Source organism: Centroberyx gerrardi, chromosome 6, assembly GCF_048128805.1.
Source record: "Centroberyx gerrardi isolate f3 chromosome 6, fCenGer3.hap1.cur.20231027, whole genome shotgun sequence".
Taxonomy (NCBI): Eukaryota; Metazoa; Chordata; class Actinopteri; order Beryciformes; family Berycidae; genus Centroberyx; species Centroberyx gerrardi.
Window position 1 is genome coordinate 3,149,324 of NC_136002.1, and position 26,631 is coordinate 3,175,954.

Consider the following 26,631-nt stretch of genomic DNA (forward strand, 5'->3'; position numbering starts at 1 on the left):
TTACACAAATGTGTCCCCCCGTAAACAATCAAACAATGACAGGTGGGAACTAAAATTACTTTGTCCTTAGGCAAAGTATGAGCCAGTCTCATGCTGCCACCTACTGTTAGGGAGTAGACATAGCAAGTTTGCTTACTTTTTGGCTGTTCCAACGACTCTGCCCTCCTCTTCGCCTCTCCCCTGTACTCACCTTCCTGTTCAGCACTCATTTTCTTTACTTTTTTTTCACAATTCACATGGATGCAGCAGTAAGCTATCTCGACTCTTCTTCTTCTTCTGTTTTGTTTTAACGGCGGTTACTTTCTCGACTCATGCAAACTCTCTTCAAATGAGCGAGCCAGCCAATCATGCTTGTTGTGATGATGAATGTGACGTGACTCACGTTCATCATCACAACAAGCATGATTGGCTGGAAAGACTTCACGTGAGAAGAGATGTGTAAACAGTACACAGACGTAGGATCCATATTTTACTATCCGATAGCATAGATTACTAATAGTAAGTGTCACAAAATGATCAAATTATCGTACATTATGGGACTTTTGGTATTATTGATCGTACATCGTACAGAGGGCAAAATTATCGTACAAATACGATAATTATCGTACATCTGGCAATGCTGCAGCTAAGCCTTGACTTGTTGCAATGACATCGCTGAACGATAGAGGTCAGCATTGGACCAGAATTTACACATAGACCCTTAAAGGAAGAACTGCAATACCGTGTCTGGAGCCATCTTCACAAATCTGTTCTAATTTGATCAGGATATTACCTAAGCAAGTGCAAACAATATGAAAGCAAAATTCAGCAGTGTACTCATTATGTTTATTTAAACCCAATGTAGAACCATTTTTGTGTTGTTTGATCCCTGTGGTTGCTCAGTGAACCACTCTTTAGTATATTTGACAATTGTGTTATTGAGCCTGGGGTTAGGCTATTTTGCAAGGCTGGCATTTATACATGCAGACATCAGATGTTTCTAAGGAGATAACTATCAAAGCAGTGTTATCCTCTAGCGGGTAAACACATGAACATGTAAAAAATAAATGTAGTGTTGCATAGGTGCTCTGTATTGCACTCTCATTACACTACACCTAAATCAAAGACATTCCGTCAACACTACAGCTGTGCTACATGTGTCTAACTCCTGGGTTCCCATTGTAAGTCTATGTAAATTCTTGGCACAATTTCGGAGGTGTTGCTGTTGAAGATACTGTTTCTCTAGGATAATGGCCGAAATCCTTCATACAGTGGGAACCATAGAAATACACACACACACACACACACACACACACAGGCAGCACCCACTGAACTCATACAGATATACTGCACATAATGAACATTTGCATCTATTATTGAGGCGCACACACACACAAACACACACACTCACATGCACGCACGCACACGCAGTACAGTATTTTAAATTTATGTTCTTTCAAGTCAAAGCCTTCTTTCTCTTGGCTACAAAGTACAGTACAGCGGTTTGCCAAGTTGTTTCAGCATGTTTGGCCCTGGGAATGTATAATGAGCACATATTGCCTCTCTCAGTGCTGACCCTTTGACAGGACCATGCTAAGACACGTGGGTGTTGGCAAACCACACACACACACACACACACACACACACAGAAGTGAACTTGCACGCTTGATCCAAACACATTCACTATGGGCCATGCATCCTTCATGGTAGAAATGCTACTGTATATGCTTCGTACCACAACCCAACCCTGCTCTTCACCTTTTCTCCTCAACTTCTTTTATTATATGATACACAGTAGAAGATATGCATATGCAGCACCGCTGCATACATGTATACATTAAACTATTCTAACCAACCAAGTAACAAACTCAGCCTGTGTTAATAGGATAGATGTAGATATGCTACATTTAACTGTAAATTGTGCATTAGTTATTGAGGTAAAAAGAGCAGATAGAGGAGTGCAGCTTGGAGGAATAATGTGTGCGTGTGTATGTATTTGTGTTTTCTAGTAGCTTTGTCTGTCTATCTATCTATCTATCTATCTATCTGTCTTTCCTCTATAATAATCTTGCTTAAACTGTTCAGTAAGTTTCTGACACACACTCCCCTAAATTCCAAATGCATAATTTAATGTTTTCTCATTCCATTCTGCCCTCTCTATCATCCATCCTCTGTCCATCTATATATATCTCCATCTCCTCCATCTCCTCTGTCGCCTGCATTTATCAATCTCTCTATTTTCTCCTCTCCGTAACCACGATGCCTTCCACCTTCTCCTCCCACATTATGTCTTCCCCTCCCGTTACCTCCTCCTGCTCCTCCTGCTCTCCCGGTAGAAGAAGGACATGGAGGTGTTACGGGGCTACCTGTCGCTCCACCAGGCCGGAGATAACCTCACCCTGAAGTGGACGCCCAACCAGCTCATCAACGGCACACTGGGAGACTGCGATCTGGAGAAGAGGTAGCCACGACACCCCCCATATACATATAGAAATAGCCTAATGTGGAACTATTATGACTGTTGACAGTTTGAATAAAAAAAAAAAAAAACTCCAAAAGACTTACACCATATTTTAAAGATGTGTTTAAACCCCAGCCATCTTATCAGCTTAAATCACAAAGTGGGGCTGCAACAGAGAAGAGCGTCCCATCCTCTGCACACAATTAATTAGTCAGCACAGTTGATATGAGGACTTGTTTTCCTCCCTTCAAAAGAAGCCATTTGCTGAAATTCATTCTTGCACAACTTTCACAAAAGCGAGATAGTCCATCACAGTAAACATGAAGCCTTCATTTGGTTTTGTCACAGTTTCTGTGTATTCATGTCAGCGTGCACACATTCCACTCTGCTTCCTGTCAATTACCTGACACCCACAGGAAGAGATGGAAGTCTCCTCCAGGAAATAATCGCTCAAAAACATGTCGCCTTACATACCTTACTGTCACATCCATGTCTTCTTAAGTAGGGCATCTTTGTTAGCCAGGACGGCAGTTAATGTCAAGCTAGGTGTGACACTGTAAAGTTTGTTTTTTAAAAAGAAAACAAAAACAAGTTAAAAATAGAATTAAAACTTATTAGAAAAATTATTTATTAAAAATATAATTACATATGACATGCATTGCAAAGTGTTTGGGGGAAATGTAAACTACATGTGGACAGAAGTAAATAGGCTGTAACTCAAAATGACACAAGTATTCTCCTTTAAAGGCGCTATGTTTAACATTTTTAAACATCAATATGTCGTCAAATTAATTGTGATACCTTGGTATAATTACTGTAAACAAATGAGACCATGGTGGAGACGATTGGCAGCCTCTATCTCACACCATTGGTATTGTTAGTGCAAGTGTTTCTCCAAATAAAGACCACATTCTGTTTCTAAGAGTCTCTTTGCTTCTTTGGTCAAAGGCTTTCTCTTTGGCTTTACTAAAGAGGATTAACATGTTGGAAGTGAGTTTTCCATCGTCCTTTCACTCCTTCCACCATCTGCCGCTGCCAGGAACTGAAAGCTTTAGCTCCATTTGCTCTGGAAGAACAGCGCCCTCTTCCTGTTTTGTGCCGTAAAGCAATCCAGCAGATTTCCCTCCAAATCCGACCTGGTGGCACACAATGTAAAATGCAGTGTAGAGGCCGGTAGAGGCTGTCAATCTTCTCAGTATTGGTCTTGTTCGTTTACGACAATTCTACTTATATCTCAAAATGAATGTGGTAATAATTTATTGATGTTAAGACTTTTGAAATGAAATCTTCTTCAGGTTTGTGGCTCCTCAGCATCGCCAGATTCCTCCTATCTTTTTCTTGAGATAGACTGCCAAACAAGGGCGGATATTTCATTTCACTGTTGGGGGGGACAATAAACAGAAAAATTTCTCAAGAGCAATTCCTGAAGGGGACACCAAAGGTGCCGCCAAAAGTACTGTTGTATTAAATGTATATAGAGGTCCATTATGAAACATTTCCATAAGCACTTCATTCCTTTCTTATGAAGATTTTATCAAATTGCCTTTGATATTACTGGGGTCTTTCTACTTGGCGTTTCGGTGCACTGAAAAATGATCGGATGTCTGTTTTTCTTTTCTCTGCCATTTTAACTGATCTGGCTGGCTGACAAATAGACACACACACACACACACACACACACACAGCATGCAGGTTATTTACAGTAGTAGGTGAGATGCAACACCCATTAACTGAACTAAAGCTAATATATGCCTAATTAGATTTAGTTTTCCCGAAAAAGCAGATCTCTAATGTTTTGCTGTCAATGTGTAAAAGTCCAGAACGCTATGAAGCCTGCCAGAAACTTACTTATATTTTAACATAATGTTTGTTGTAATTATGACTTTTTTTTATTAATTAAGTCTTCATTTATTTCCAAAATTATGAACAAAATAACATAGTGGCAGCCATTTTACATGCAGTAAGAAAAAAATAATATACTTAGAACCTAATTACATAGGGTAAGTTAATCTTAAATATTATATTATAGAAATATTACTGTTACCATCTACAAAAGATAAAGTATTTTGGTATGAAATCCCGCATTTTAATTTAACCAAGTATCCTGTATCATAAATACATGTCTGGCATTTGTAACAAACCAAACCGCTTGAAAATCGGTCGAAAATTCAGCGAGTTATGACGATTTTAATTGTGGATAGACCTCCTGCCTCCATACACATACATGCATTAGGAGACGCGGCTCGTGCCAACACGCTGACGCACGAGATTCAACCGCGAGGTAACGGAACAAAATGTAGTCTGGTTACAACTGTGAATGTGTTTTATTCTGTTGAGTGGTAGAAGTAAAGAAAAATGTCTGACACATCCTTTGTTCTAAGTTAACCTTTGCGAAGCAGCTTCTTACTGGAGGTCTGCCACCACTGACACACTTCCAGAGATCCTCCACACACACTCGTACTGAGGGCTAATGTGTGTGTGTGGGGGTTCGGGGAGGCAGGTAGGCAGTGGACCAAACCACTGTGAGGCGTATGAGAGGGGGACTCAATCTTTCGAAACTTAAAAACGCATTGTTTTGCGCCTATAATTAGCACAAGTGCTTTCAATGCATATTATTATATTATTTAAAATTATATAGTTATGTTTACAATGATATATTGAGGGGGACAACTCTCTGTTAGTCCCAGGAAGGGGGGGTCCGGACCCCCCTGTCCCCCCCCGTGATTTCCGCCCCTGCTGCCAAACCCCACGAAACAACCAAGAGGCTTCCTCCGCCTTAGTGCCCTGTCTTTACCTTTCATATTCTACCTTGTCTGACTGCACTCCCCCACTTTTCCCTCTCTGTTAGCATCTACTGGGACTATGCATTGACTGTGCCTTTGCGCCAGATAGTCTGCATCCACTGTCACCAACGATGTGAGTATATTACCTCTGTACCTCCCACAGCACCTCCAAGGTTGACTCATATCAACACACAGTCATGTTACACAGCGCCCATCACCTCATATTAAGTGGATGGCTTTACATTTAGCCAATAACACACACACACACACAGTGCCTTTCGTCATGAAGCTAATGATTGTCAATGAAAAGGATTGTGTTTAATAAGCTGGTGTCACATCAAGCTATTGATTGGTTGGCTTTATAAACTGTGAATTTCCTGTTAATGGGAAGCATAGGTCACATCACTATTTGATGCGTCAGCGTTTTTCATTTATCTTGCTGACCCCTTCTTCAACTTTCTCTCTCTCCCCCTGTGTCTGTCCCAATTTAAACTAATGAGCCATTCTACCATGTTTTTCTTTTCTCTTTTCTAGCGGACTGTGGTGGCACACTGGTTCTGGTCAGTCAGGATGGGATCCAGCGGCCGCCCCTCCATTTCCCCCCCGGCGGTCATCTCCTGGCCTTCCTGTCCTGTCTGGAGACCGGCCTCCTGCCGCGGGGTCAACTCGAACCCCCCCTCTGGTCCCAGAAAGGCAAGGTCCGTCACCCTGTTAAGGCTGGATTTATACCTAAACACCGGCTTCTGTTATCGGTCATACTCTGGTTAAGGTCTTAATCAGGTTAAGATGTTTACATGAACCTTTGATACCCTGCGATTGAGTCTCCAGCCGCCATGAATAAACCGGTTAACAGAATGTTCCTCCTCCCTGTTTGACTGAGCAATAGTAGGTTACTTCTAATACAGGGGAAACAAAGGATGATCCCAGAGGTCATCTGGGTGATTTGTTGACATCAAAATGTTGCATAACCCTGTGTGATTCTGAGGTTGCGCAGTTGGTGAAAACCAAAAGTGAAAGAAGTAAGATGTTTCCATGCTACAGTAACCTGTTGAATATATGAGTGAGCCATCTTAAGCAGGTTTCTCATAATCAGAGTATGAGCTCACCTCAGTTGTTCTAACCCAGGTTAACCCCAAACCAGGTTGCTTCAGCATTACCAGGTTGACAAATGACAATCTCTATGTATGTAAACATAGCATGTCATCCTCCACCAATGATGCAGTCAGCTGGCCAATCAGTTATACAAGTTATACAAATGTGAAAAAGGTCAAAGTCTCATTGCAAATGCATCTTGTAGCCATTTGCATTGTCTGCTAGTTTGTTCTTTTGGGCATTTGTGGTGCCCCATATTGGTAGTGCAGTTTTAATGTTTGGTTCAATGACTGTTATGTGATGATATGTGGTATAAATGGCTATATGTGTGTTTGTGCACCAGCATGAGCACTTCCATACATTTGTATATGTGTGTCCTGCAGGGAAAGGTCTTTCCCAAACTGAGGAAGAGGAACAGTACGGCCAGGCTGGTGGAGCAGGACAGGAATGGGGAGGAACAGACGGCTGCTGACTATGTGTTTCGTATCGTCTACCCCGGACACCGACAAGATGCCAGTAAGGAAATCACCCACACACCTGCACACTGGTTTATAGTCTCAAAGCATTAGAGTTCAAAGTCATCTCTGTACTGAATGCATGCGCCGTATGAATACTCAGTATGTACGTATGTTTGCATTCTGTATTCCCCTGATGTCTTTACACATTTGGGGGTGCAAGTTTCGTGTCCCCCCCGCCACCCTCTTCACCAAAGGCCCGCAGGGAGGCGCTGTTCTAACCGTGTTCTCTGTTGTTCCCCATGGATGCAAGCAGTCACTATAAACTACCACCACACCACGGGCAGCCGCGCACCTTCGCTGGACGATGACGAGGAAGAGGAAGATAGGCTCCACGCTATGATCTCAATGATCTGCTCGCGGAACCTCACAGACCCTAATGTCATGAAAGGTTTTTATCACCTTAACACACCCCCACCCCGACCACACCCCCACCCCCCCCGAGACCTCACCCTGGCTTCAGACGTCCCTCCCCCCACCGCCTGCCCCATCACGCCCCGTCAAGCCCCCCCCCCTCTTCTTACCTGTGTGTCTGCTGCCTCGAGGCCTATAGCCCAACAGTGTGGAGTAGGCTGAGGGTTGGCTGTGTTGACAGTGGGGTGGGGGAAGTTCAGGTTGATCGAAGCTTTATCTGACACTTATCTGATTGATGACATGACTTTGTTGACACAAAGTCGCTACACGTAGCATTTTCACATCAAATCATTACCACATTCGTTATGAGACATTAGCATAATTACCGTGAATAAATGAGACCAGCACTGAGAACATTGCGTGCCACCAAGTCAGATTTGGAGGGAAATCTGCTGGATTGCTTTACGGCACAAAACAGGAAGAGGGCGCTGTTCTTCCAGAGCAAACAGAGCTAAAGCTTTCAGAGTTTGTGGCAAAGGCAGAGGGTGGAAGAAAACCTTTGACCAAAGAAGTGAAAGGAAGAATGGAAAAATCACTTCCAACATGTTTATCCTCTTCAGGGAGGGGGAGGGGGAACAAGAAGCAACAGGGTTTATGGGAAATGTGGTCTCATTTGTTTATGGTAATAAACGCAGAGCGTTTTTCTGATATAGCTGGTCATGTCAGAATGCAGCCAGGTCAAGTCCATCACTGACTACATTTACATGCACACCAATACTCTGATTACTGGTAGCAATCACCTAAAGGCACTTCGATTTTACATGGTTCGAAGTTACGAGATTTCTCCAATAACCCAGTTATTTGCTTTGTCAGTACAACATCCAGGTTACTGCGTGTGGTGACCTTTGACCTGCGCAGTTTGAAAAAAACAAACAAAATCTGACTAAGGTGCTTACAAGCCCCAATAAATGGAAAGACTGAGCAGGTGTGTTAATGTGGTGGGTTCAACTTACTCCAACCTTATGACCTCACCCCATTTAAGATAATTAGGTAAAGGCGTTTACATGGCAATTTCTACAGTCGGAGTATTGCCTTGATTGGGTTAAGAATTAAATTATAATGTGTATGAAAATGTACTCATTTTAAGATCACCTCCAGGCCCACATGCAGCACATTCTTAGTGACATTCAATGAACAACAAAATATCTGTTCAGCTCCCCTTTTGACATTACTTAAATGACACAACAGCCCTACGATGACAGTCCCTTCACACTGTAATTGGGCCCAATGACGCCCTGTCATTAGACAATGGTGGCTTTGTCATTGATATTATCAGACATCCACTTAATGCCACATCAGCCTTTGACACACTTCCCCTACACCCTTCCTGGTTAGTTTCTCTCTCTCTCTCTCTCTCTCTCTCTCTCTCTCTCTCTCTGTCTCTCTCTCTCTCTCCTTTTCTTTCTTCACACTGCTCAAGTACACAGTTTAATCTACTTGCTTGGCAGGGATCCTGATGCACATTGGGAAACACGTACACTGTCAAATGGACAGTCTTGCTGTATACAAAATGCAGACAAACACCGACTGCACTTGTCTGTCGCCTACTTTTGCCCACTGGCTTATTGTCACACATTCAGCGATGCCGTCAACCCTTTCTAAAGATTCCCCAAGTCTCTAGGCTTATCATAGCGAGGTCAGGTCCCCATCTTTCTGGCTACTTGCAGCGTTGCATTGTGGGGTTTGGAGTGCTGACGGACACAGGGCGGATCAGATGCTGTAGCTTTTCCAAACGCCCCTCGGCACTGTTGGGTCTAGGTCGTCGACGGCCAAGAATTGCTTCGATAATTTGCTCCGTTTTTTGCACTCGTCTTTTTTTTTTTTTATTTGACTTAATTCTGTTTCTTTTATTTCCGAATTTTGTCCTTTCATTTCTCACTTGCAACATGCTTGACAATTTTGCATGGGAAATATGCACCCGTTTCATTTTTGTTCTGTTTTGTTTTTTTTAAAGAACGAGTATGTGTTCCTGCTTATTTGTGACGGAAAATATCCTCCAGTCTCCTCCTCTGTTTGTTTTGATTTCTCTCTCTCTCTCTCTCTCTCTCTCTCTCTCTCTCTCTCTCTCTCTCTCTCTCTCTCTCTCTGCTCTGATTTCCTCAGTTGTTTCTCCTCTGTTCGTGCAGTTTTTCTGCTGCGATGCTGTTCACTGTAATTCTTCACTAACCCCCCGCCCCCCCCCCCCCCCCCCCCCCATCCCCCACCCCCACCCCCCCCCCACCCCCCCCCCACCCCCCACCCCCCCACCCCCACCCTCCCCCCACCCCCACCCCCCCTCTCATTATGACTATTCGGTCCTGTGGGGTTCCGCAGTAGTAGAGACGTGGAGTCCTTCTGTGAACGGGGGTTTTGCAAATACCGAACCCCAAAACTGTCACCAGTTTGTTGATCACATCTAGTCCTAAAGTAAAGAGGGGAGGGGTGGGGTGGGGGGGGAGTTGGGGTCCAAATGTCGGTCTCCCTCCAGCATTTTTTCTGTTTGCGTTTTCCGTTCTTATTATTATTTGTTTTTTGGGGGGTTCTTGAAGCGACCAAAGCGCAGCTACATATTTATGACAGGTCATCAGCTCCAACCTGAAGAATTAAGGTGAAGAGCATTTATTTAATGTTGAAGTTTTTTATGATTTCCCCCCCCCCCTTTTCCCCTTTGTGTATCCTTTTTACTGGTGTCCATTTGTTTTTGTTTTCTTTTTTTTTGTTTCTTTTGGTTTTGGTCGATAATTAGTTTTTCGGTTTCCTCTTGTCTTGTTCTGGCTTTATGCATCCCGCACGGCCCGATGCGTCAGCCTCGTCTCTCTCCTCTCCTCTTCTTCTTCTTCCAACTCGTTCACCTCTCTCCTTCCTTCTTCCTCTCTTTCCTCTCCCCTGCTCTGCTCGGCTCGGTGGAGCCCCCTCCTGGTCTCTGCTCTCTCTCTCTCTCTCTGCTTCTTCTTCTTCTCCCCCCCCTCCTCTGAATGAACTGAACCAGCATGGCTTCCCTGCATCCTCTCTGCCTGTCTCTTTCCCCAGAATGCCGTTCCCGCTTCCCAAAAATCATCACTTCCACTTTGAGTTTTCCTCAACACGCCTGTGTTTTACCCGCTCTCACACGTTCACATGAGTGTATAACTTTCATCTTTCTACTCATCTATTGGTGTCGTGTATGACAAAGAAGAACGCGGCGTTGATTAAACTGATAATTTGATCAGCGAAAGATGTGTCTGTGGTTGAGCTGAGGGACCTATGTCATAATATGTAAAGCATAAAACAGTGAATGTGAAGCAGATTTACTGTGCTTATTGACATATGGAGGTGCAGTGCTCCATAAAAAATGTTTAAGTGGCACTGAGACTCTTAGAGTAAGACAAGAGTACAGTACATTAAAGCAGCATCAACCGTTTTGTCTCCAAGCAATGAGACCTCTCTCTCTCTTTCTCTCTCTCTCTCTCTCTCTCTCTCTCTCTCTCTCTCTCTCTCTCTCTCCGGTCTAGACCACGGGGAGATGATGGAGATGCAGGGTTTCGGAGGCAGCCCGTCGTCGTGGCAACAGGCTGAGTTAACCAGTCACGTGTCGTCGTGCTTGTCCTGCTCCACCGGCGGCAGCAACCTGTCGTTCGACTACCCGGCCGGCTGCACCTGCATGCACGACCCGGTGGACATTCACACGTATGTAACATGCGTGCTTCACCTGCCGATGCACTGTGTGCTGCAGTATGTGCTATTTTGCCAAAGCTTCCAGTTAAGCAACAAGGAGCTTCCAGGTTTCAGACCACAAAGCTGGTTTTGTGTCTGTTCTTATAAAAAGATACGAGTTCCAAGTGAAACCTAGAGTGTACAGAGTGTCTTGGCAAATAAAACCTCACTACTACAGCTTAACATTACCAGGGTTGGAGTCAAGTTCATGAATTAACTCCAATTCATTGAAATTCTGTGAAATTCCATTTTTTTTTTTTTACCACATATCTGAGATTACATGTAGTGTTATATATTATCAATACTGAATATCATAAAATGTTATTTGATGCATAACTTGTAATCGTAATACATACATTATGATTGAATGTATTTTTTTTTTATGTATTTGTTGAACTGTCTTTTATTTGATTCATAATGTTTGATTTATAACAATTTGATTTATAATAAGCAACTCAAGACAACCTTTAAATTTTTTAATGGAATTTAATGAATTTAATTCAATTCTGTTTCCTTTCATTCCAATTCCAACTCCAGCAATTGAATTGGAATTGCATTCCAATTACATAGCTAGAAAATTAACTAGAAATTACTAGAACTAGAAATTAATCTAGAAATTAACTAGAAATTAATCTTCTACTAGCTAGCCAATTCAAACCACCGGCAGTTTGAATTATAGAGAAATGTGAAATGAATAAAATCTATTTTCTAATGTAACTGCAGTGAAAACTAGCATCAGCTGGTCTGTAAAGGTTACTACCACAGGCATTTCAGACATGGCAGTTCAACAAGGACCTAATGAAAATCCTACATGCTTTTAGACACAGCAGCACATGGAGATGCTGGACCTTCTGGCAAGCTTAAAGAAAACAACCCTTTAGATTTCATGGGAACACAGTAACAGTGACTTGGTGTTAATGATAATGTGTTGTTGTTAATGTGTGTTGGTGATAATGGATTATTTTCGTTCTTCCTTTCCACCAGTATTCCCCTGAAGATGCTTTGCCAGAACATGAAGAGGCAAATAGTTTCCAGAGCATTTTATGGATGTAAGTACATCATGTTAGTGCTTTTTTCGGAATATTGTGATCGTGACATGATCGAAAATTACTATTGTTTCAGTAATGTTTGGAAATTACTGTAGTCAACATAGTATAGTGTGATAAATGTCTAAAGGTTACGGAATGACATAAAATATAACAGATTAGAATTATAAATGAGTAGAAATGATCTTGCTAGCTGCTATAGCTAATAATATATAACTATTATATTAAGAATATAATAATAACTAGTTGGGTTTTGTGCGAATTTTATCTAGTTACTCTATATGATGTCATGTGAGGTAGCAGATAATAAACAGATTATTTATTCAATTATTTAGAAAATACTACTAGTACTAATAACCATTTAGAAGGATATTGTATTACATTTGGACCAATTCCATTATATGACAGTTATTACATTATCTGTTGCTACAAGTCTCTGTCTATATTTCGGCTGTGCTGACGCTGTAGGAGAAACTCTGCAGTCTGAGCTGTGTCTGTATGTGTCTCTCCTCTCCATGCAGGGCTGGCCTACTGTCGACACCTGTCCACTGTCCGCACTCACCTGTCAGCCCTGGTCAACCACAGCATCGTCCCTCCAGACAAGCCCTGCGAGGCGTCCGGAGGCCTCAGCAAAGAGGTGTGGAGCAAATACCAGAAGGACTGCAAGGTGGGTGGCTGGCCAAACACTAGGGACAGGACGATGTGTTTATCTCACGATACGATTCGATACCCGATATGGGGTTCACGATTCAATACAACCACGATGCGATGTAAACAATTTAAAAATGTCATTGCAAAGTGCAAATAATATCATTTCGATGAGGAGAGAAATTGTGATAGGCAAGCCGTCTCATTTGTGATTACTACAAGCTGTTTCACACCGGTGCGACACGAAAATGCGGGACGGATTTGCGGAATATTCGTGCGGGAATTTTCCACATGTGAAGCTTACACACCAGGTCCGGTGCGACATTTTCGCATTCTAGTGTTCCAATTTCGCACCAACAGGAAAAAAAAATCCTGTTTATTATCTGAGAGAAAATGGACATAGAAAGTAGCAGTCACAACAACGTTATCTTCATTCTTTTAAGCAGTAAAAAGAGGAGAAAGTGTTGGGCCATCCTATTTTGGAAAGGCGGACGGAACACAGAGAGTTTATAGGCTCATCCAGGAGCATGCCAGTAACTGTCATACTGAAGTATGTGGCGTAACACAAAAGTCATTCAATAATCAAACTTTCTCCACGATTCAGCAACAACAGTGCTCACACATAAAGCCTATAAGTGATTATTTATTTTACTTATGGAATCGGTATGTATTTTTTATAGTTATGGCTCTTGTAGCCTAAATAAAAGTTTAAAATGGTATAATATCATTGGGGTGTTTAGGACTACTCATTAGTCCATGATGAATATTTATAATTGAAACCAAATGAATATAGAAAAGAAAGAAGTTGACCATGGAGAGATGGATCACTCAGCTTTTGTCTGGACTACAGGCCAAGCAAAGACCAACAGACCGCATCAGTAACCTAATGTTGCCTATAGGGAAAAACACCACAGCCTACCTCAAAACTTCATCTTTGGAAAAAAAAACATCGCAACGAAATCAGCATCTGTGTATGAATTTCTAAAATACAATATATACGGGTAAACGGAGGCGTAGCCATTACTTCAATATATTAAATATTACAGGCACATTGCCAAACGTGCTTGAGCAACAAAACGGCACAAAGAACTGAGCAATTAAATGATAAAACAATAACGAACTATAAGGTATTTAAAAAAACATGACAGGCTCTTTCAATCATTGTGAATTTACTGCATGGAATCCTTGGAATGCGCTATTACGCAGCGCTCAGCTCACGTTTCCTACAGCCTACCTTACAGTGTTATATAGTGTTAAATCATAGGAAATAACCAGTATGGATAACATTTGCTAAATGTGAAATATTTGTAGATATATAATGAGCTCTGTCCATTAAATCCTTTTGGGGACGTGTTTTACGCACGGATGTCCCATGGAAATACAGAAGCACAATATTGCGCAATTAATCTTTCAGTTTATCCACAGAGAGAATATCTCACGTTTCATGTCCAGGAGCTCTGTGTCTCATCACACTGTTGTTCTAAAGGTATGCAATGTGTGAAATACATGGAGTTTTGATGGCGCTGAGTTGGTCAGTGGAAGAAAGGAGGAGGAGAGGGAGAGACTTCACATCTGTCTACCAACGCCCTGTAGCCTGTCATACTGGTGTAATTTGTTATATGTAATATGTTGCAGGGAGAAAATTGAAAAAAAGTTATATACTCGTTTTTTAGAATTCTGAAAAGGCCTTTAAAGCAAGACCATAGTATTTCCAGTGTTTCAGAAATTTAAATTTAAAATCTCAACGCCAGCCCATGGCCTTTCTAGTGTTAATAGAAAAAAAATACACCAAAATACTGATATTACAATGATTAAAAAGCCTATGCAGTGGATTTTACATGACGCGGTGCCACTCGACCCTGAGCAACGACTTGCAGTGTGTTTGAGGTGAAACCAGTTGCTGTTCTGGCTACAGCTGTGGAGAAAATAGATCATAGTTTACATATGTTGTCTGTGAAGCGCTACCATACTCTCAGTTTGACTGGCGATAATTTAATTTGTGCCTATATATCTATATTAGCCTTCCTAGTCCACTGTATGAATGAACGTGGATCAGAGTGTGCCTCTGCCCTACCTTTGCGTAAAGGTGCACGGCCTAACCATCATCCCCGTACCCAAGCCTTTTAGCGATCGAAAGCCACACATTTATTTCAGCCTGGGACAACGTTTGAAAATGTGACATCATAGAAAGCAAAAGATTTCATTGGTCAAGTGTATATTTTCGCAGACGGAATGCCGCAGAAGACAAAGTGGTTCCGAATTTTTTTCTTGCCGCACGGAAGTTCCGCCCTGGTGTGCAAGCTTCCATCATAACCCACGAAATCATCTTTTATAAATTTCTGTGCGAATAATCCGCACAGAAATTCGCACTTGGTGTGAAACGGCTTTACAGTGGAATAAAATGGAGCTAATATCATGATTCATTTTTCTGCCCCACGATACGTATCGTCACATCTTTGTATCGCAATATATTGAATTTCAATATATCAAATTTCAATATATCGTCTCATCCCTACTAAACACTAGCTAGGTTGTATTAATGTATGCAAGTATATGTTTTTTAATGTGGACCCCAGGAAGAGCAGTTCTAATGAGGATCCAAATAACCAATAGACTAGGAGTTATCTGTGATGGTTACAGCTGTCGGAGAGTTGGGGAGGAATCAGAAGGGTTGCACTGGTTAAATTAAATATTATATGACCTTTATCTGCCTCTGTGGTTGACCAGTATGAATTGCAACAACGCTGATAGAACTAATCTCCTCCTACACAAGTGTCTGGTACAACCTGTGGGTGGTGGGGAATTGGGAGTGTCTTGAAACTCCAGCGGGTGGGGCGTGTGCGTGTTCCAAAACAGAGCAAGGGCCAGAAAGTGAGGTCTGAGAGCCAGAAACCTCAGCACCTGGCCAAGTCATCACTGAGTCATTGGTATCGATCAACAACCCCCTCAGATATATGATGGTCTTTTTGTGCTATGGGGCAGTAAAAACCTTACTTATTGCCCCTGTGACATTTTATGAAGTGAGGCAGCCTTTGAGGAATGCTCCTTGAGAGAATTATGATGAAGGATTTATGTCCTGTGGTGGATCTTTGGGGCCCAGAGAGCGCATTAATTCTGAGTACATTTTTACAGCACTTTATAAAAACTTTTGCTTCCTGGTGAACTACAATATTGTTGGAAGATGTGCTAGTGTCATTATATGGCTTCTGCTTAAAAAAAACGGGATGGACAAAATAACACCTAATAATATATGATGAAAAATTATTTCTGATTTAGTTACTTCAAAGTTAAAGTCCTTTTCCACGTGTTTTTGTTATTTTGTCCCACCTACCCACCCGCCCGTATATAATATATCACCCTTTGATGTATATATATATTAAATGTACATCATGTATCATGTATTGCTAGCCCAGCCTCCAATCTATCTCACTCCACTCTAATGAAATTCTAATGGGTTTCGGTCCCATTACAGAGTGTAATATGATACCGCCGTAGCTATTAGATGAGCCATTATAATCATTCATCAATTCCAACAATGTAATCATTACTAATTTACACTCTATTCATATCTATGTTCCTATCTTTATCCGCTGCACCCATCTGTCTCTGCCTCTCTTTCCTTCTCAGTCTCAGTCTCTTTATGTTTTCATTATGGATGCGTGCTTCCTCATCCTCTCCTTTTCCTTCCCGTCTCTTTTTCTCGCCCTCTTCCCTCTTTCTCCATCCCTCACTTTCTTCCAACCTCTAATCTCCACCTGTGTTTCTACAAGAACACGACGTACTGTGATGACTTTGTATTACTTTTTTCTTAAGGATGCCAAAACGCGTCGTTTTTAATCATGTTCAGTATTTAGAACTTGCCAATGCAATAAAGGCATTTTAATTATTTTCTGTGTGTGTGTGTGTGTGTGTGTAGAACTATAAGGAGCTGGAGCTGCTGAGGCTGGTTTACTATGGCGGAGTGCAGCACGACATCCGAAAGGAGGTCTGGCCTTTCCTGCTGGGACACTACAAGTTTGGCATGGGCAAGAAGGACATGAGCCAGGTACAACACCCACACACACACACACACACACACACACACACACACAGAGTCCATCATGCACTGAAAAAGAGATGCGTGGTTGTGAGAGATTGTGATTTGTGTGTAAAGTGTACATACAGTGGGTGCATAATTTTTGCACATAACCTTGTGCCACAAAACGATTTAATTTTGTAGCACAAATCAAATGTATTTATTTATTTGGGATTTTTAACATTTATTTGGCCGATTTAGTCTAAAATCTATGCAAAGTATTGTTCTCTATGAAAGGAAATTCAAGAAATGTTTGTGAAAATGGGAAATTTCAATAATACTAACATCTAGTTTCTAAAAGTATTCACAATCTTTGCTCACTGTCTCACTGGAAAAAATAATTGTTCAGCATTTCATAACTTCATCTTGAGGTTATAGTTAGATATTCAAAATTGCTTGAATTTTATCTTCGCTTGGAATTTTACTTTTGCCAGGAAGTCTTCAATACATCTAAATATGGAATACCTGTCACATACAGTATGGATGGCATTCTATCTATGACTTTTAATTTGAATGAATGCGCTCTTTTATTTTTCCCCGTGCAGATCGACGAGAAGATCAGCGAGCGCTACCAGCAGGTGATGAGGGAGTGGAAGGCCTGCGAAGTGATCGTCAAGCAGAGGGAGAAGGAGATGCAGTCGGCCATCTTTGCCAAGCTCTCCTCAGGCAGCAGCATCGACAGCCACGTCCTGCGTCTCATTCACCGAGACTCCACACTCAGCAATGAGGTGAACGAGCCCGACACAAAGCACATACAATATACACTCAACAGTAAATTCTATTAGCTAAGGATGGGAATCTCTAACTAAACAGATATCAATGTTAGCACTACCAGCTAACATGAAATTTCTGACCATTTGCACATTTTATTGCAGCACATGTGTGTAATATAATAATAATAATAATAATTTTATTTATATAGCACCTTTAAAAACAGAGTTTACAATGTGCTTTGACAGTCAAAATAAAAGCAGAATACTCAAAATTTGAATTTAAAAAGCAATGAACAGGGATTAAATTCAGAGAGGACACATGGAAAAGAGCAGCATTAATCGTAAGATGAAAACCAAAATAAAGAGTAAGGATAAAATAAAATAAAGCTAAGATAAAATTAAGATAAAAATTAAGATAAAAAGATAAAAGACGATAAAAAGACAATAAAAAACATGATACAAAGACGATAAAAAGATTAAAAAAACATTGTACCTTGATATTTCTCTAGAGCTCGATAACATAAATGAATTCCTCAATGTCACCTACATTTTACATTCTTTCATTAATGGTAAAATAGTACTACATAATAACCAATAGCTCACTACTACAACTTATCTAACATACACTAAACAAGGCCTTCTACGGTAATGTTAACAAATGATTGCGCCGTCTTACCCCAAAGAAGCCCAAAACAATATGCAAAACCTAAATCAAACAATCTAATGTTTGTAAAATGACACAACCTACCTTATCAGGAAACCAGGGAACTAGAAATGAATCTTGTGCTAGCCAAACGCTTCTACAAGCTATTTGAATTGTAGAGAAATGCAGAACAGAAAAAGTAATCTTCCAATGCAATTGCACTGAACTACTATAGGCATTTCATGTGCAGTTCAGCAAGGACCTAATGAAAATCCTACGTTCTCTTAGGAACATCAGCACACTGACAAAGGACTAAGCCATCTACTCCTTATAATATGAAGCATCCAAATAGAATCTCTGACAGGGATTCTGTAAATTAAACAGATTGTGACAGATTGCAATGAAAATGCAATGGAAGGAGACAACTACATATGTTTTGTTCGTGGTTGACGTTGCAATGTTTGTCTTGCTGTAAAACATGACCTCTAACGTGTTATTTGCTGAATGCATGTGTATGAAAAAGTGTGAAAAAGGTGAGGATAATTATCAGGAGCAACCAAAGTCTGCAGAAAACGTACAGCATCTTGACAGCTTCAAAGTCAAAGTCTGACACCTCCAACACCTCCAAGTCTTTCTAACAAATTTCCACGTCAGGTGAACGCAGCATGAGCTACAACCACATTCACAATGGAGGAGGGTTAGCTGTAGCAGAGTGTGACATGGAGGGAGAAGGAAAGATGCAAAAGAAAGAAACACTAATAGAGAAATCAATATTCATGATTGGGTTTCACACCAAATATTAACTCACGCATTTGTGATTTGGGACTATACAATTCCTGCATGAGAGATCATTTATTTCTCTTCTCACTTTTCCTCCTCCGTCTGTTGTAAACCTCCGTCCTAGGTGTTTATGTCGGTGGACGAGCCCGACGCCGGGGGCCAGGAGACCCCTAGCGGCGAGGACAGCACCCCCACCATGACCAACCTGGTCCCCCCCGCCGCCCTCGCCCCAGAGGAGCGCCCTCTGGTGGAGTTCGACTCCCCCGACTCGGGTCTCCCTTCCTCCAGAAACTACTCGGTGGCCTCCGGTCATTCCCAGATCCTGTCCAGCATCGACGACGGACAGAGCACAGAGGAGGAGGGGGGGGTCGGGGAGGAGGGCAGGACTCAGGGTGTGCTCGGGGGGCGGCAGGACTCCCTGACCGAGGACAGGCTGTGCAGTCAGCTGGACAAGCTGGTGACCAATGGAGGAGCGGCTGAGGGGATACCACCTTCTCTGTCCTCCTATACTGTATGTATATGACTATTTACATGTCTATGTCTATTATATGTCCAACTTATACAAATATACAAGGAATAATAGTGGGGAAAATCCCAAAATGTGCCAAGCTGATACAGATGTTTCCAAGAAGAAAGATGTAATCGCTGCAAAAGGTGCTTTTACAAAGTATTGACTCAAGGGGTTGAATACTTTTGAATGACATATTTCTATATTTGATGTTAACTAAATTATTTTGTGATGATCGGGTATTCCATGTAGACTGACGACAAAAACCTTAATTTCATCCATTTTGAATTCAGGCTGCAACACCACAAAATGCAGAAAAAGTCAAGAGGGTTGAATACTTTCTGAAGGCACCGTATGTCTATGCCTTTCTATATATCTATGTCTATGTACATGTACTGTATATGAACATGTTTATGTTTATGTATATGTACACACATGTATATTCCGTATGTATTTGTGGGGATGGTATATTTTTACATAGAAAGATGCAAATGCAATGATGTTGCAAGCGACTGTCCATTTGGTTGTATCATGTTATATAGCTAATGCTAACTAGTTTTCCATAACAAAAAAATATTATACACTTTCACTCTCTGTTTGGGCCTAAAGTAAAACATCTTTAACTTTCACTCAGCCATTCATTAATGCTGAAAATAATGATTCCTCTGGGCAGATCGAGCTGCTGGACACAGTTGCCCTCAACCTGCACAGGATAGACAAAGACGTCCAACGCTGTGACCGCAACTACTACTACTTCACCACAGCCAACCTGGAGAAACTACGCAACATCATGTGCAGGTAGAGCAGAGAGAGGTCACACACACACACACACACACACACACACACACACACACACACACACACACATCCCTTCAGTTTAATGTGACTTGTTAGCTCTTGTTTCTGTTTGTCATGTGTGTAAACTCTTCTCCTTGCTTGCAGCTATGTGTGGGAACATTTAGAGATGGGTTACGTCCAGGGCATGTGTGACCTGCTTGCTCCTCTCATGGTCATCCTGGATGATGGTAAGAATCACATCATGTGTCTCTATGGCACCATTGTACAGATGTGGAAAAAGAGAAGGGGGAGTACTGCGCCAGCAAAAGCCAAAAATGTATATTTGGTGCGTTTAACCTCACATTGTGCACCGAGCACTTTTTTCACCTGAGCGTGGAATAAATCCACAAGGCATTGATCTCAGCGTGATGACTGCTTTTTGAGGCTCCTGGCCCTTCTGTTTTTGTGTGCGGGTAGTATTATATTGATTGACCATTGTACAGACACCATCAGCTATTAACCATATTAGCAAATATGACAGTTAGCTGATATAGTCTGAGGCTAATAAACCTCATCTGAGGTTATAGAGGCTTTACAGTAGCAAATCTTCCAGCAGCATGTCTGGATCCATCATGGAGGTCCATTGGGGAATTGACTGTGCACAAATAATATCTAAATAAATAACAACCAGGCTAGAAAAAGAACAAGATTGTTGCGGTGTGGGTCCATTCAGATGTAGGTTACTGTGACACAGTAAACTGTCTTGTTCTCTACTCCAAAACAACCTGAACAAACTGTTAGCTAGCTAACTAACCTGCTGGCTAATTTAGCAAGCAACTGATGTTAATGTTAACGACTACTAGCCACTACTAATGCTAACGCTAGCTTCTACTAGATACATTAGCTAGTGTGCAAATCAGATGTGTTAACAAAAAGATGTGGTTAGCTGACCAGGCCCTTCCTCTCGATACTATGGTTAGCTAGCTAACAAGCTGACATTAAACACAACATGGAGCCAAGTCGTTTAGAGACGCAGTCAGCTGTTCACTGCTTGTGTTACCCAAGAGCTGAGGACCTCCAATATGGCTGCCAGGGGGTGTGTTACATCACCTTAAAGTCCTCTAGCTTTTACAACAATTCAACAATAATTTATAATTTCATCTGTGCTTAAAAGCTGTGGGAAATGTCTTCAATTTTTCTTCAATGCAGATAAATGAAAATTCCTATGAGCGGCGTGTCTGAACAAATCAACAGCTTTAAATAGCTCTTGGCTGTCTCATGACTGTGTGTGTGTGTGTGTGTGTGTGTGTGTGTCCCAGAGTGCCTGGCATACAGCTGTTTCACTCAGCTAATGAAGAGGATGAGCCAGAACTTCCCTAATGGCGGAGCCATGGACACACACTTCGCCAACATGAGGTCCCTGATCCAGGTGATGGACGACCCTCTGTATGTGTGTGTGTGTGTGTGTGTGTCTGTGGGTATGTGTGTGTATTGTGTGTATACAAACTGAAACTGAAGCTGATGATCAAATCCAAGAATGCCAAGTCGATACTTGTGACCTTGTGGAGAACGTTCTTCCCAAGTTGTCTTGGAGAGAACGATCTAGATAGCCTATTAATGTAAAACGCGTCATGGAGGGCAGGCACAAGAACGCATATTGATAAAGAGCCTGAAAAACCCTTGACCTTTTCTTTTGTCTCACACTGATGATGTCAGATCCTGGACTCTGAGCTCTTTGAACTGATGCACCAGAATGGAGATTACACCCACTTCTACTTCTGCTACCGCTGGTTCCTACTGGACTTCAAGAGAGGTGAGGAACACAGCCTTTATTCTCACTGATCTAATGAGTAGGTGTAATTGCCAAAGCTAATTTGTGTGCTTCACATTAGGCCTGCTCTTTGTAATTTGACCTTTACTTACTTGGTATCATAGTACATCATAATGACAGTTCTACGAAGTGCCCCTTCTACAACATTACTAAATGGCATAAGAAACGTGATCAGAGACCCTGGTGTAGGAGAGTTCTGTCAATGTTGTTGCAATCCCTACTGGTCGCCAGCAGAGGTCGATAAAGGTGTGTTTCATCTGTGTGTATGTGTGTGTGTGTGTGTGTGTGTGTGTGTGTGTGTGTGTGTGTGTGCAGAGCTGCTGTATGAGGATGTGTTTGCGGTGTGGGAGGTGATCTGGGTGGCTCCCAGGATTTCCTCGCAGCACTTCGTCCTGTTCCTGGCCTTGGCCCTGGTCACCGTTTACCGCGAGATCATCAGAGACAACAACATGGATTTCACCGATATTATCAAGTTTTTCAACGGTGAGATGCACACAGAGAGAGGAGTGTGTGTGTGTGTGTGTGTGTGCACCTTTTGCACACATTTGTGTGAATTGCTTCATATTTCTCAAAATCCTGTCTTGCACTCAAATAAGTGATACAGCGTCACAATCAATAGAAGTTTACAGTGTGTTGATCAGTGATGTAGGGTGAACAACTAATAATAGAAACAAAATCCAATTATAATTTATGCTTCATTTATGCTTTTTAGTGAAAATGGAGATTTTGGCTGGATTGTTCAATTTTTAAATATAATATTTTGCTTCTCAAACTATTGTATTTTGATAAAATGAAACGGGGCCAAATACACAAAGCACAAAATTAGGTTAAAAAAAACCAACGTATGGCCATTTTCCCAAAATGGCATATTCTCGGTATGCAGAGACTCTTGTTGATTGTTCATTTCTATTTAACATGAAAAAGTAGCAAAAAAATTACCATATACATAGTATTTTTGCAAATTAACAACAATTTAGTTATCCATCAGGAAAATGCACTTTATGCACTGAGAAACATTTTTTATGCAAATCTGTACATTTTTGTTAAATGTCACAGCACACAGTGTCCTTATTCAATGTAAAAAATGCCATTCTGATAGGATGAAAGGAATTTCGTTTTTTCCTATTCACCTGTGGTGCCTCACCTTCTGATACGTCTGCTTCATTACATATTCAAGAAAGGAGAGTTTAGACAGATTCTGTGTATTGCAAGTGTGTATTTACATGGCTGTGAGAATCCCGCTTCCTAATTCTAGTTGCATGTCTGATTGACAGAGATGGCCGAGCGTCACGATGTCCAACACATCCTGAGGATAGCGCGCGAGCTGGTGCACAAGGTCCAGTCTCTGATGGACAACAAGTGACCATAGAGGAGGAGGAGGAGGAGGAGGAGGAAGAGGAATGGGAGGATGCGGAGAGAGAGAGAGAGAGAGAGAGACACCCAACCTCTCCTCTCATTCCTCACAATCTCTCCATTCTTAATCCTAGTAGAGGAGAGAGAGAGAGAGAGAGAGTTTCCAGCCTTCCACCTAGCCAGAGCAGATCCGGGGGGGGGGGGGGGGGGGGGGGGGGGCCGTCCTCCTCCCTGCCCAGATGAGGGTTAGGAGACCTGGGTAAGGAGACCTGGGTAAGGAGACCTGGGTAAGGAGCGCTGCTAGGGCGGCCTGGATCTGGAGCTCGGCCTCCATCTGTTTACATTTACCTTCACATGGAATGCCCCATGGTGTCCGTTCAGACATGTGGATTTGTCTGCATGCTTGTGAGTTTGATCACACTGTGAACGCATTCTTGAGTCTCCCCCGGTCCAGAGCTTGTGTGCGCGCATGAACACACCGTACACACACACACACACACACACACACACACACACACACACACACACACACACACACAACACACACATTCCAAACCAAACACTGGCTCCATCACTAGAATCATGTTCTAGAGTCTCAGTTTTTCCTCGAACCCTGAAACAAAAGTATTCGATGCCTGTCACTGGAGAAATACTTTAGGAAGGTTTTCAGTGTTGGAAAGATACCTGTGCCTCCATGCAATGTCGGTGGAGGCCACTGGAGGGCGCTACTCACACACAACATTGTCAGAGGAGCAGAAGACTTAGCCACGAAGAAGTTTTCATTTGTGACCAAATGGACTGTGCCAACTACCTTTTTTCTACAACAAGCATGTGTGTTTTTCCCCCCTGAGCCCCCTTTGGAGGTTGTTTTTTTAATAGAATTCATTCTCACACAAATGTTGCCTTTATCAGTAACAGCCCGATGTACTTTGTTGCACTTTTTGTGAGGGATTCCTTCCTGGTACCTGTGAAGGCCTCGCCAGAGTGGGTGGAGGCACCACGAGGAGCCAAACTGTTGAAAGACTCAGGATTAATTGCAGCCAACTTTTCCAACCGTATTAACGACAGTATATCTTCCAGTTCATGAATTTTCAGCTGAGTCAGAGCATGTTTAATCCCCATTCCAACTAACTTTGCACCATCTATTTTAAAAATCTCAGAAATTTCATGGATGAATTGACACAAAAATGTGTGTAAACCTTTTGATAAATAGTCTGGTGGAGCCAGATTGCAGCCACATTGTGTGAACTAGGAAAAAAAAAAAAGTTACAATGTTATATTGTTATCATTCAACCAAAACTGAAAAAATCATCTTTGGTATGAATAGCATGCAGGGAAGGCAGTTTACTTGACAGCAAAAGACAGAAATCAAATAGCAGCAGAGCACATTAAGGTCAAAAGCACATGGGCTCCTCCTCGCTTCAACACAAAACACAAACTTGAAAGCATTGTTAAACAGCAGTATATCATTTTCAGATGAATTACTGTAAATAAATTAGACCATAGAGACAGTTGTTGGTAAAATGCATTCTTGGCTTTACTGAAGAGGATCAACACATTGGAAGTGATTTTTCATTTCCCTCCTTCCACCATCTGCCGTTGCCAGAAACTCTGAAAGCTTTAGCTCTGTTTGCTCTGGAAGAACAGCGCCCTCTTCCTGTTTTGTGCCGTAAAGCAATCCAGCAGATTTCCCTCCAAATCCGATCCACAATGTAAAATGCAATGTAAAGGCTGCCGATCTTCTCTGCGATGGTCTTTTTGGTAATTATACTGATATCTCAAGATAAATGTGCTAATTGTTTAATGATGTTAAAATGCTACACATAGCAGCTTTAAACATGAAGCAGGGAACATTCAAGGTTTGCAAGGTTTGAAATTTTAGCAAGACATCAACCCATAGTTAGGGGCCACAAACACAGTGATTGAAGGACAAGATTGAAAAGATGAAACTGACCAGATTAAAGTGCTGTATTCTATATTTGTGGCTGTTTAGAATGCCATGCGTACAATATTAGACATTTGCTAAGTAATTTATGTAATTTACCACCCTAAAAAACAGCCTTTGGTGATGTACCCTGCATTTCTGGGTCCAGTTTGCTGTTTTGTGGTGATTTTTTCTTATTCCAGTGGATAACTGGCCAAACGTAAACGACATGACACTATAGGCTACTGAGTTATTTCCAGCACAGCTGCAATGGAGTTTAATAGCAGAAAATGCTTCCGTTCACATCAAATGTAAACGTCAGGTTTTGGTGTCAATCCCAGAATCAAAGAGCGAGGGCTTCTTTCTCGAGCCGCCATTTTGCACTAAGAGACGTTCAATAATCATACAGGGAGAAATCCATCGTAGAAGAGGCAGAGAGACCAATTTCTCCACCCACAGGAGCAGGAGAGAGACCAGAGTGCAATGCAGCTACTAGACATATTGGGTTTTGAGTAAGGGGGCGACGCTCGCTTTTTCTGGACTGAAAATTCTCATTCTTGCTCTTACTATGCTATTGCTATCTCAACCTACACGTATAACCCAGCAGCAAGTTCACGCACGTTCTCAGGGGGCTGACGAAAGGCATTCTGGGAAACGTAAGAAACCACTAACTAAAGTAGAAGTAGACGAGGCACATTGAGAGAGAGTGGATAGTAAATTACAACACTTGATCACAAAGTAACTCCTGGAATGCATTGAACATCACAGATTGATGATATATAACAGGATCTGAGGTTGGAACTTTTCCTTTAATTCATCCATGTCTTCAGTTTACCACCTTTTGGAATCGGGGTCAAACATGCGCAGTGATCTGAAGGCACCACGCAGACTATTCAGCTACACAAAGCATTCAGCAGCGCTGTCAGGAAAAGTGGTTACAATTGACCATGTGGATTTAAACCGATTCCCCTCCTGTCCGAAGTCCAGGAAAATGACATGCGGACGGATCGTGCGTCGGCCACCCAATGCCCATGAGGTCCGGATCGGTAGGAATAACCGATCCGCGGTCCCGGTTTTAAAATCGCCTGAGAAGAAGCTGCTTTTAATGCCAAACTAAAACCTTAAAAGGGGCTCGATGTTCCATTAATCAGTATTAGATTCTAGGTGTCACCGTTTTGGCTTCGAAGTAACAGCACAAATCGCATTCGTGTTTCTATCTTTACGAAATCGGGGGAAATTTTGATACCCCTCTCCCATACCCCCTTGTTAGTGTGACCCCCCATCTTTACCCTCCTCCTATACGGCTGCATACTATTGGTCATCCAGCATGGACCTGCACCTGTGATTCAAGTGCCAAGTGTCTTCCCCCAATCCTGAAGTGTACTGTAGTCATCCGGCTCTCTGATTCGACGGGTTG

General features: G+C 42.0%; 1 protein-coding gene across 3 annotated transcripts in view; it reads left to right on the forward strand.

The window, feature by feature from the left end:
• sgsm2 (small G protein signaling modulator 2) overlaps positions 1-23,729 on the forward strand; it is a 75,436-nt gene extending 51,707 nt beyond the window's left edge. Inside the window, exons 8-24 of one of the 3 annotated variants that reach the window (XM_071922158.2) lie at positions 2,316-2,440; positions 5,289-5,356; positions 5,758-5,921; positions 6,699-6,831; positions 7,084-7,221; positions 10,715-10,889; positions 11,901-11,965; positions 12,484-12,629; positions 16,527-16,655; positions 17,231-17,413; positions 18,946-19,332; positions 20,003-20,127; positions 20,272-20,354; positions 21,426-21,535; positions 21,823-21,919; positions 22,253-22,420; positions 23,212-23,729. In XM_071922158.2, the coding sequence (XP_071778259.1) occupies positions 2,316-2,440; positions 5,289-5,356; positions 5,758-5,921; positions 6,699-6,831; positions 7,084-7,221; positions 10,715-10,889; positions 11,901-11,965; positions 12,484-12,629; positions 16,527-16,655; positions 17,231-17,413; positions 18,946-19,332; positions 20,003-20,127; positions 20,272-20,354; positions 21,426-21,535; positions 21,823-21,919; positions 22,253-22,420; positions 23,212-23,300 (2,385 nt within the window). In that variant the 3' untranslated portion in view covers positions 23,301-23,729. The remainder of the gene's footprint in view (positions 1-2,315; positions 2,441-5,288; positions 5,357-5,757; positions 5,922-6,698; positions 6,832-7,083; positions 7,222-10,714; positions 10,890-11,900; positions 11,966-12,483; positions 12,630-16,526; positions 16,656-17,230; positions 17,414-18,945; positions 19,333-20,002; positions 20,128-20,271; positions 20,355-21,425; positions 21,536-21,822; positions 21,920-22,252; positions 22,421-23,211) is intronic. The other 2 variants (XM_078284122.1, XM_078284123.1) reach the window with 2 other exon arrangements.
• The last annotated feature ends 2,902 nt before the right edge of the window (positions 23,730-26,631 follow it).